At 40.2% G+C, this 12348-nt stretch overlaps 1 protein-coding gene across 1 annotated transcript in view; it reads right to left on the reverse strand.

Annotated features, from left to right (window-relative positions):
* Nucleotides 1–3812: 3812 nt before the first annotated feature.
* Nucleotides 3813–12348, reverse strand: part of LOC136840204 (uncharacterized) — a 19967-nt gene continuing 11431 nt past the window's right edge. Inside the window, exons 4-8 of the mRNA XM_067106704.1 lie at nucleotides 11475–11669; nucleotides 10720–10834; nucleotides 5840–5909; nucleotides 4356–4492; nucleotides 3813–3923 (exon numbers count right to left, since the gene is read on the reverse strand). Of these exons, the coding sequence (XP_066962805.1) occupies nucleotides 3918–3923; nucleotides 4356–4492; nucleotides 5840–5909; nucleotides 10720–10834; nucleotides 11475–11668 (522 nt within the window). The 5' untranslated portion in view covers nucleotide 11669 and the 3' untranslated portion in view covers nucleotides 3813–3917. The remainder of the gene's footprint in view (nucleotides 3924–4355; nucleotides 4493–5839; nucleotides 5910–10719; nucleotides 10835–11474; nucleotides 11670–12348) is intronic.

Here is a 12348-nt window from a genome sequence, read left to right on the forward strand (position 1 = left end):
GGACAAAGCCAGCCTGGTGTTACTTCCATTGGAGGTTCGGAAGCGCCGCCAGAAATTGCAGAGCCCTCTGTTCTTTTACAAAAAACGAGAAAGGCGGCCACAAATAACAGCAGTGGCCGGAAACCTTAAAGAGCCTGGCCAGTAGGATTCTTCATCCATGACGCCATATCGAAATGACGGATGCTGGTAGACACTGGGCTATGCAATTGGTGTTTCCTCTGTCAAGGGAGGACCATGACCGCACGTCCAGCGCTGCAACCGCACTGGTGGCCTCAAATGGAAACCCCATCCGCTGCTACGGAACTTTGACCCGCAGAATATCCATCCTGGGCCGTAAATATGATTGGCCCTTCGTCATCGCGGATGTCAAGTTTCCTCTCCTAGGTGCCGATTTCCTCACACACCATGGACTTCTGGTAGACATTGGCAGAAAACACCTGCTGGACACTGGAGCCTGCTGCTCCCGACCTCTCTCCACCGGGCCGGGGATGCCCGCTGTCTGCTCCATCTCTTCGAACAGATATAGCGCCCTCCTCCAGGAGTTGTCAGATGTCTTCAAGCCAGAGCTGCGTCAGTTGCTGGGAGCCCAGGCCATGCACTGCATCCATCACCATATCACCACGACAGGCCCGCCAACACATGCCAAATTCAGCCGCTTGCCACTCAAAAAACTCCAAGACGCTAAACGAGCCTTCGCTGAGATGGAATGGATGGGAATCTGCAGGGAGGCATCGAGTCTGTGAGCGTCCCCCCTCCACATGGTAAGGAAACCGAACATGCAAGACCTAACAGGCGCCCTGCATGGGGCCAAAGTATTTCCAAAAATGGATTTGCTCAAGTCTTATTTTCAGGTACTAGTGCACCCCGACGTCGTTCCAAAGACAGCCATCATCCCTCGGAGTGGAAAAGGTAGACTTCCTGGGCCGCGAGATCTCTCCGGCAGGTGTCCGCCCTATGGCCTCCAAAGTGGATGCAGTGAAGAAGTTTCCAACACCAAAATCCATCAAGTCCCTGCAGGAGTTCCTTGGCATGGTCAACTACTACCGTCGCTTCGTACTGGACATTGCGCGCATCATGTATCCCCTAACCAGAGTACTGAAGGGGAAGCCGAAAGCTCTGACGTGGGCAGCTCCGCAGCAGCAGGTGTTTGAACAGACGAAGGCAGCCCTTGCCAGAGCCACCACCTTAATGCATCCCAACCCCATCGCCCCCAAGACTTACCACCAATGCCAGCAACATCGCTAGCGGAGCCGTGCTGGAGCAGGTAGTAGGCAGTTCCCCTCACCCTCTGGCCTTCTTCAGCCACAAGTTAAAGCCGCCAGAGACCAGCCACAGTGCATTAGACAGGGAGCTGCTGGCAATCTACCAAGCTGTTGGTGCATGCATTCACGAGGGCGGGAGACGCATGGTCGTCGAGACAGCAGTAACACCTGGCCGCTACCTCTGAGTTCGGCTGCACCATTAGCTACGTCCTTGGCAAGAAGAACCCAGTGGCCGACACCCTATGAAGAGTTGAGATAAATTCAGTCCACCTGGGCATAGACTACGAGGACCTGGCGAAGGAACAAGCCGCGGAGCCGGAAACAGCAGCCTACCGCTCGGCACTCACCGCACTGAGGTGGGAAGACGTGCCAATAGCTGGGTCCAGTTGAACACTCCTCTGCGAACACCGGCACTGGCTGCCCGCGTCCCTTGATACCCACGTCGAGGAGAAAGCAGACGTTCGACATCATCCACGGGCTGTCCCATCCATCAGGACGAACAACAATGCGCCTGATGACAGAAAAGTTCGTGTGGCACAGGATCAGGAAGGATGTTCGAGAGTGGGTGAAGAATTGCATACCATGCCAGACGAGTAAAATCACCCGGCACACGGAATCAGGCATCGAAGATTTCCCTCAACCACGTCGGCATCTCAGGCACATCCATGTAGATGTCGTAGGGCCTCTGCCGCAATCAGGGGGCGCCAGACACCTCCTGACGGTCAAAGACCGTGCCAAAAGATGGCCGGAGGCAACCCCGATGACGGAAGCATCAATGAGCACCTGCGCAGAAGCCCTCCTGTCAAGTTGGATAAGCCATTTCTGTGTGCCTAACAACATAACTACAGACAGAGGCCTGGCATTCTTATCGGAGCTCTGGGTCTCCCTGGCACGCCTGGTGGGGACAACGCCCCACAGTATGACGGCATATAACTCTGCATCCAACAGCATGGTGAAGAGGACCCACTGTTCATTGAAGGCAGCTCTGATGGCACGTTGCACCAACAACAATCGGAAGGCGCAGCTCCCCTGGGTCTTGCTGGGTCTCAGCACCACACCAAGGGCAAACGGCAATGAATCTCCCGCAGAGAAAGTCTATGGCAAAACACTGGCCGTACCGGAGAGTTCTTCCCCACGGAGCCAGATGTCGCAGATACGCCCCTTCCAAGGCTGAGGGAAATAGCAAAGAGGTTTGCGCCCTGCCGAAAGACTTTCGCTGACAGGACCCATGTCTACAGCCCAAAAGGCCTGGATTCCTGCACGCAAGTCTTCATCAGGATCAACACCCACCGCCCACCATTGACCAGACCATACAGAGGCCCATACCGTGTCGTCTAGTAGGGCATCCAAGGCCTACCGCGTCAACATCCACGGGCGGGAAGACTGGGTTTCTGTCGACATACTAAAGCCAGCTTTCCTGATGGACAGCTGAACTCAGGAGAAAACCGGCAGGCGTCCCAGAATTCCTCCACAAAACAAGGCCTCGGATGAACTCATCGGCATCCCGAAACGTGGTCGAGTACGTCCCAAGGGCCACACTAAGGAAGTCATCTGCTTGGCAAAACCGCCAGGCGATTCAGCAGTCGAAGCCACCCCACGTCCGCAGGTATCAAGGACTCGGGGCCGGCTCCTGCTCCCAATGAGGTTCCGTGATTGATTTTCAAGAAGTCTTCCAATCAGTATTTCATAATTATTATTGCTGGGGGGGGTTATTTGTAAAGAAGTCAGACGTCTCTTCATTTCGCATCAATCACGTTCATGCATCACATTTATTAACATGCCAAGATTCTCATGTAAATATTCATATGTAGAATTTCCTGGCCTTTCCGCCGATACATATTTCATCATTGTATGCATGTTATGTCTCTTAAAACTGCCATTTGTTTGACTGTCAACAAACACAAATTGCTCAGAGTGTAGGCCACGGCAATAGGAGGTCGGGCACTACGTTTCCGTCCGCACTCTGCCATGTATACCTGCAACCTTGCCTGTTAAACCTTTTCATTTCAAAATTTCACCCCCACCAAAATCACTTTCATGTATCATAATAAAGTTTTCATTAACCTACCATCTCACAGATTCATCATCAACATATAGTTACGGGCTGCTCTAGAAGCAAGAGCCCGTGCTGGCACAAGGCCAGCTAAATCTAAAACAACAACATGAGCTCAGGTAAATAAATCAGTTAATACCCAGTTCGACCTTTTTGTCCTCACAGATGAAATTTGGCACAATTTGAGACCTTAGTGGGAAACCTCTAAAGCCAAAGTTTCATCCTTATCGACTGAGTATTTCCAGAGTTATAAAGGGCCAAAGTCAGCGTTTTTGTGTATTCCGGTTGACTGAGCTTTAATAACCGCCAGCTACCATGGCAGTTGATAGTACTGTACTTATGTATACATTATGAAACCCTTGTCTAATGAAATAAAATGCTCAAGTCTTCACAGAAATATATACATGTACTGCTTGTGTACAACATATGAAAATTAAAGACATGCTGTTTTTTTTCAGTAGTTTCTAAGATTCCAATTTGATGAAAATAAACAATACTGAATTTTATGAACGTTTATTATGCACTCAATGCCCAACTGCTGCTATTCCCATTTCCATCGGTGATGTTCTAATTTTGGTTTCGTTGTCTTGGTTCTAACAGCATCAGTACTTTGAAGAGAAAAAAATAAACTTAAAAAGGCATGGTTTGAAAAATAAAGGTGATACTATACAGGTATGCAATTAATGCAATATCTGCTGAAGAAATTAAGACTAATCAAGAATACGAAGTTCTGCAATATAGATAAGCAATATACAGTTTTTTTCCCCTAAAGACAGTATTCATTATTTTTAAACTTCACAACTTCACTTGATTCACTGGCCAAGAAGTATGGATTGATTACATCAATTTTATACTTGGTTATTTGTTACTGAAAGATTCTACAGATTTTATTCTTGATTCATTAGTCTTGTTAATACAGTATACTTGATATTTTCATGTGTTTTGAATTTGTTTTAAATGATGCAGCTATCACATACTAATCTTACATCTACAAGTAATTTTGCCCTTTATTAACATACACAGTACCGTATTTAACTTACTGTAAATTCATACTCAAGTCCGTCTAGAAATTGGTCACCAATAGGGATCTTGCTTAGGATCTCATTGATGCCATCTTCTATGGCTTTGGTCAATATGGGCTTCATCACTCCCCAGATGGCGTCGAACATGGGAGGTGCTGTAATACCAAATTACTTTAGTAATGAATAAACAGATGCTTCCGGTAGTAACTTTCAAAGTCATTTTCAGTCAAAAAACTTTTTGCCTGCCTTCAATGACGACATTTTGCCTGTAATGTAAATGTACTTTGTAATACATAACTTCAAATAAGTGTATTACATTAACCAGAGACAGTACATAGCACTGCACATTAGGTTATTTTTTGTTTATAAAGACTGTAAACTTCTTATGGTGCACTCTAAAGATAACTAAGAGTCCAATCACAGTTTTATTTTTTTGTATTCAACTCAGCCCCCGTGTTTCAATCTTAACCAGTTCATTTTTAAATTATTTATTTTGTCTGTACATCTGGTAATTTATAAAATGCGGGACTTTTTCTTCAGATATTGTATACAATCAATCATGGTTGTGAGTTATTTATGCTGAGGATCTAGGGCTTTCCTAGATTTTTTAAGTGTTGTACATCTATGTGTAGGTCATTAGAAATTTGAGGAGTATAAGTGCGTCCTCGACTTACGGCGGGGGATCCGTTCCAGCGCCGTGCTGTAAGTTGATTTCCACCGGAAATAAATTTTTCTCCCTTATTGGGGCTTCAATGGCACTTACGGTGCCCAAACTTGATGCTGCATCAAGTTACAGCGCCGTAAGCACCATTAACTTCATGCCTATTCTTACTGTTAGTGCTGTCAACGGCACTTACGGCGCCGTAACTTGATGCAACATCAAGTTACGGTGCTGTAAAACTCCGTTAACGGAACTGAAAAAGTGCCATGAGATTGAATCGCCTAAGTTGAGGACACTCTATATATAATGTGTTTTGCTGTCTTTATAGACAGCTGACTGCAAACTATTAAATGTGTTGGTTAACAGTTGTGTTGGGTCCAAAATTCATTTAACTGACCTGATTTACTACTAAGCCTTCTCAACTTAATCCCGAGTTGGGATCATTTTTCTTTAATGAGCCTTTTCCAGGTGACTACCTTGGGTACTTTAAATTGGCGTTGGAACAATTACAGTCATGGACTCCATTAAGCCCACCAATGGTAACAATGTGCTTGGTGTCGAAAACTTGACTCATTTGGTTTTCTTGTTAACAGTTTTGGCATTTCCCGATGGTTCTGATATAGCACCATAATTTTAACTGATGTTTAGAGCAATACTATAAATAATGGGAATGTACACTGAGGATAACTGTGTGAGTAATTAATACACATAATAATTATACCAAGAGCAAAAGAACAAATTAAAATACAGTAATCCTGAACTGAAACTCTCTTCCCTTCCAAAACTGAATAGATAAAATTAAAAAAGAAAGTAGATAATAAATACGAGTAGACAAACTGACCAATTGTGTTGATAACACTGTTCACTAGGTCTGCCATGTCCCCACCTCCAAGCACAGCATCAAGTTCAACCTGCAAAAATGAAGAAATGCCACCATGTGAAGCATTATAGTTTTTATTTACTTAAAACAAAATTAAACAGTAATACAATAACAAGGAGACTAAAGAATGACACAAGAAAGTAACAAACTTTAAAAAATGAGATTTATAGGAGGTACAGTACGCACCGATGTTTAAAAGTAAAAGACAACGAGATGTTTAGAATTCAAGCATTAACATGCATACAAGAATTCTGTTGATAACTGATGTGAAGAACATCTCTGGGAACTACTACATTGCTATGAGAGAGATTTAATCTGAAGTATTGTACATTTACCACTACCTGTATGATATGATTTGAAAGGTATTCACCCCTTAAGAAATTTACTGCCTTTTGTGCAAAGAAAAATTCGTGAGAATGATCTCTAAATATTGCACTCTTTGAAAAATGCTCACTCAGCAACCAGACATGTGTCGTGAGACTTAACATAATGCAACATTGCGCAGAACATTATTCATGGCTTACTGCAGCTAAGCTTGGCCGTTTCCTTGTTACGAGTCGGTAAAAGCCATCAACATGAGGCAAACCTTTTGTATTTCAACCTCACTTTGAGCCAGTCCCCTAGAAATTCAACTTGAAAGTCTTATGAATCTTCAAATACATTCTGAACAACTACACCGAGGTTTTCGAAGCAAATCGGTATCTGTCTTTTTATGCAAGTGCCTGAAGGGGTGTGAAGATAATGTAGACACGTGTGGTATGGCTGTTGAACCACAGAAGGGGCACAGATAAGCTCTTGAAGTGAAGGGACAGCTAAGTGTTGAATGACGGTGTGAGTAGTATTGTTAAAGCAAAATAACTGCTCAATCTTGCTCTCATTTGAGATGAAGCCATGACAGTGTTAATGCATAACCTCTAAAAACTCAAATGGAAGAAGGGATTGGGAATTATAGGCTACATTTACTTAATCCTTTTTCTTTATGTGATATAAAGGATATACAATCATATTTAGGACCAATTTGACCTACTTGACATGATTATTCATAATGGAATGCAACTCACTTGTGTAGTCAAGCTATCCTATACAGTCCAGTCGATGAGATTGTAGTTACTGTTATGGTGACAATTTTGTCAAATGCAGTTTTATCAGTTTTATTATTACAGTATCTGCCTGTTTACCTAGACCACTCGTTAAAATATAATGTCACAGGAGAGGTTGATGGTTTTCGAAAAAATGAAGGCTCTAGGGCAGTAAAAAACACATTATGTGAGCGTAAATATGTTATACTAGATTTTCTGGCAGTTTTCATATCCTAAGTTTATTTAGTATGCATAAGGAAGTAAAAGTATATGTGGATGATGTTTAAAACTGCAATGACAGTGAATGGGAAATAACAGAAAATGGTTACAACTATTGTTTATGTTGATGCTTTTTGAAATGCTAATGATGTAACACTGTTTCTATGGGAGTCACAAGTCAAGGTGTAGTCTAATCTCACATGCATACATATTTCTTTGAAGCTGGACCACATAATAAATCATGTGGCTAGTATATAAAAAATCCCATACAAGACTAATCAGCACCAGCAACTCAGAACACACTCACTCAGTGCCAAGACAATCAACCACAAAGATAATTGTACGCAAGGAAAATTTTGTCCACCCCTAAATTTTCATATATTCATAACATGTTGAATGAGTCGACCAAGTGACCCTTGAATTCTTTTTACCAATCTCTCTGGATGCTAAAGTACTCTAACCAATTAACTCAATTTCCAGAATGATTTGTCAGTTCTTCCAACTCTGATGATATTACACCAGGCAAGTGTTACACTGTATAGCTGATAAATTCCAAAGGTGCAAATACTTCATAAAATCTATTAATATATTCATCCTTTACATTACAACAAGCAACGACTGTCACTTTTCTCCATGAAATGTGACTCATACTACCTGGCTCAGTGGATTTTCCTAATGTACTTTGGTGTTTGTTGGAAAGTGTACTACAAAATTAGAACAGGCCTTTCACTAGTAAAGGTGACTTTTGTTATTTTATTCTCCCTGGCCTACTTTACTAAGTACTGCTAAGAGATCATGGTAGAAGCCTAAACGTTTTGGCACATGGGCATGTTCCATTATTATTTCTCAGCAAATTGAATACGATATCATCAGTGCAGTGCCTTGACTAATCCATAAGAATGTTTTCTATCAAAACAATAAGTGAGGATTTTTTAAATGAATTAATTTCCTAATACAAACCCGTCCATTTATAACTGCTTATTCGTGAGTGAGTTTTTAAGCTACACCTGATTTTGCTAATTTTTAAGCTTGCTTCAACAACAGTTTCATAATTCATCCGTATTTCCCGTTTTGAATTTCTGATTTATGCCGTGGCAATGCTGTTGTGAACAATTTCTTCTGTTTCTTTTAAATACTTATGTGTGAATAATTTTCCATCACAGGCTGTGCGAGCTTTTAGAAATTCACAGTAGTGCCTTGTCAATGCTGCACCTTCGAACCTGTTTAAGGCGTTCTATATAAAAAAAAAAAACCAGCAAATACGATAAGAAGTGCTGTATGTAACTGATATAATTAATTATACAACTGAAGGCAAATAATACTGACCTTGTGCACTTCACTAATCCTAGACTATTGTCAATGGTGGGTTATAGGTAATAATTAGCTCACCTAACAATGGCTTCATCCCAAAATCTGTTCTAAAATTTATTTAACCTTTAATACTGGTATTGTTAAATGTGTTTTACTTTCCTACTGGTACCGTATAACGGTATATTATAAATTTAAATATTATGGCTGAAACTAACTTGTCAATTCGATGGAATTGCCTGAAACACTTTAAAGTGAGATTTTATCATTTTTTTTACTAATGAAACACCCATGTTTCTAATAATAAAATGACTATTTTTACACATGCTATTAATGAAATAGTGCAGTAAACATGTATGCCAAGAAATACTTACAAAAACATTAATTGAATCAAATATGGGACGTTAAAAAAAATTATTTGTGCATTTCAGACACTGGGGTACATGTACCGACATTGCAATGAACCTTGTCATAATCATTTATTACCCAAACGTAGTCAGACATTATGGCAATCCATTTTGATGTCAAATATGGGTATTCACAAAATATGCTTGTAGATTTAAGTGCACAGGGCAGACGAAGAGGCGTAGGAACAGTGCGGGCCAGAAACCTGGTTCGAACGTACATCGTAAGGTAGGATACCAGGGGGGTGGGCAAAAATGCTGGGTTTTTGTAGGGTCTAACCTAAAAATTGAATCTCTGCCCCACCAAATTGCAGTGCCTTTTCTCATCATAAATTACTGTATAAGCTCGAATATTCGACCTATATCTTGCCAAAATAATAGAGTTTGTAATTTACTTCGTCTAAATGTTGAGTTCCGGCTCCTAATCACACTAAAGTTAGGCTACATTTCCCCACTCCAAAGGTGGTTAATACATAAATAAAAAAAAAAAAAACTTTATAAGACCATATAAAATATATACGCACAAGAAAATCAGTAATAAAAGGCAAATAATAATGTACCGTACTGACGAACAATAAACATTTGCACATTTATCCATGTGGTAGTTTACATAATTTTCGCTATGTTATGGCATAATACACATGTACTTTTAATGATCAAAAGTGTGAAAAATACTGCAATAATGGTCACCTAGCGAGAAATACATTACTAGCACACGAAAAGGTTAATTGACTAAAAGTTCGTAGGCTCTTGCTGAGAATGTCCTGACGACGAGCAAGTTGAGAGCCAGCTCGGTTCAGTTTTTTATTTTTTTTTTATTTTCATATGTTGGCCGATTTTCACGATTTTATTTAAAATCTTTTTTTCTAGAGCCTTACGGATCTATGAATTTACATACGTTGAGCCTTACTTACACGTAATTCTAATAGCCAAAATGCCATATTAACTTGTCTCGAATTCTTCGCGCTTTTTGGATACGCTTGTTACTACAATGCATTGGATCCAAGTGCAAGATTATGAAGTAATTATGACGTCTGGTAGCGGGAAACCAGCCCGCAGCCCATTATCACAACGAATATGTAACACATGTTGAGCCTTACCCTACGCATGTAAGTGTCTCGTTATCTTAAGTTACTACAATAAAGCTTGTCGCTTTACACGGCAAAATGAAGTCCAAGAACTATAAAATACTTATAGCTTACACCTCAAAAATTAATCGCATGCCACCAAACCAATACGATATAGCTACTCGCAATGCTGTATACTGTACTTACACTGGCCGGCAGGAGCAGCAACACAACGGCCGATGGGAAAACGCACTAGAAACTCAAGAAAAACAAAAATACCAAAACTTGTATGGAAACCAGAGCGCAAATAACGTAGGGGAACTAACCAAGTAAGACTCGCAGACACAGAGAATGACTAAACGACTACCGCCCAGAACCAGCCCCAGGTGCTGATGGCCCAAACCCAGTGGTGAGTTATCCGAGTGTGTCTATAAGAGCCTTTAACTACAGGATGGGTAATTGTGAATCGACGAGGTGGTATGACAACATATTTCGCCACCATACGTGATTTTGCCCTTAATCTAATAAAATACTGCAAATGATCATTCGTGGTGAATGCGAATGGTCTTAGATAGACACGATAAAGCTTTAGGCATCAGATCGATATCAGCTTTCGATACTGTTGAACAGAACTGTCGTTGTGCTGAGTAATCCTGCGTGAAATTGTTGTCACACACGCGGGTTGTTCAAAGAGCAAGAGCCTATGCTCGATCGAAGTAAGCATAATCTAACATAATAAAAAAGTGGAGAACGCATAAACTTACATCTAGCGCATCGAAGAAGACATCGAGGTCGAAGTTACTGAGAGACAGCCGTTTTGTGAAGACGTTGAGACCCAGTTTCCCTCCACCGTAGATTCCGCCATTTATGACATCAATTCTAAAAGAAGGAAATATCAACAGTAACTTCTTACGCCAAACTGGATCACACTTGCAATTTTTGAATTAACGTGCTGACTTATATATACAAAATATGTTTTTTGCATAAATGAACAGGACAGCAACCATTAGTAGGTTGATGGTATAAATTAGCTAAGAAATTGTACAGCGAGGAACAAGAAAACTGAACTAAAAACAGATAGCTGAGGAAACATAGCTCCTAAAATATTACTTGTATCTTTTAATTACCGGGTTATCCATTTAATGAAAGTAAGTACTATTAGAGTAGGTAGACTATTTACGTAATTAAATTAAGCTCATAACAAATTTACTTTCAAAATTCAAACACAATACAATCGTTTTGTATCTTTGATCTACCGGAGCTTTATCAGTTTCTTGCCCACCTGCATGAGCTTTCTGAAAGCTCACTGGTTAACATCATTATTAGTCAATTTTTATCATTTTACATGCATTCTATCATTTAACTTCATAAATATTAACTAGAGCTTCAAATTCAGAATAACTGTTATACACAAGTTTTTTTTTTTATGTATCTATATTGCATTTTTATTTTACTGGAAACATAAATTTGAGTCGACGCTGAAACTGTCCATAGCCGAGAAAATCGCTATTTATCTCACCTGTAATTTCCTGCACCATAAACTGGGAAGATGAAAGCAACGATCCCGTCAAGATCATAGAGACCTTCAATGTGGAAGTTGTCCAGCATGAGGTCAATGTCAAACTTCTGTTTGATGCCCATGGTGACATTCAACTGACAGATTATGAACTGCGCCATATTCATCACCAAAGTGCGGTTCAGCTGGAAGTCCATCCTATTGATTGCATAAAAAGAAAGCTTGATTTTACAGTTTGTTGCTTACTTTATGAAGCTTCCGGATCTAAACGTGGTAATTTTTAATTGTTTTGGTATATTTAAGGGTTCATTATATTATGTGGTTGGTTCATAATCTTAAGGAATTTTTCTGCTAAACTAGCCGAGTTATTTCAGATTTGTCGTTTTTACGTAAAATTTTATTCTTGGATGGCGCATTATTGCATGATATTCACACAATTAAAATTTCTCCTTTTGGCATAACTTGGGAAAACGATGATCTGATATCAAGCATTAATCCATATAGAAACCCGTACGAACAAGAAGTCCAAGACATTATTATTATTTTAATATTAATATTCTAACGTCTCATAATGTCCTAAGTAATGCAATAAATACATATGATTTTGTCCTTCAATGCCGAATAATTTATAGTTTTCGAAAACCTGTTCAATCCTTATTATCAGTTAAATAATCAATACCAAGTTGATAATAAGACATGAGCAGCCTTTTGATCGAAATATTTTCATGCTGGACAACAAAATCACCATAAATTTTGTCATTATTATTTTTTTTATTATGTTGGGAGAAAACTCTCTATAACGAGAGTTCATAAATGTTCTAAAGGGTCTACAATATTGTAATTGTTAAAGGCTCGAGTAACATTTTATAAAAGCTTT

This window comes from Macrobrachium rosenbergii, chromosome 7 (genome assembly GCF_040412425.1).
Source record: "Macrobrachium rosenbergii isolate ZJJX-2024 chromosome 7, ASM4041242v1, whole genome shotgun sequence".
NCBI classification, from domain to species: Eukaryota; Metazoa; Arthropoda; class Malacostraca; order Decapoda; family Palaemonidae; genus Macrobrachium; species Macrobrachium rosenbergii.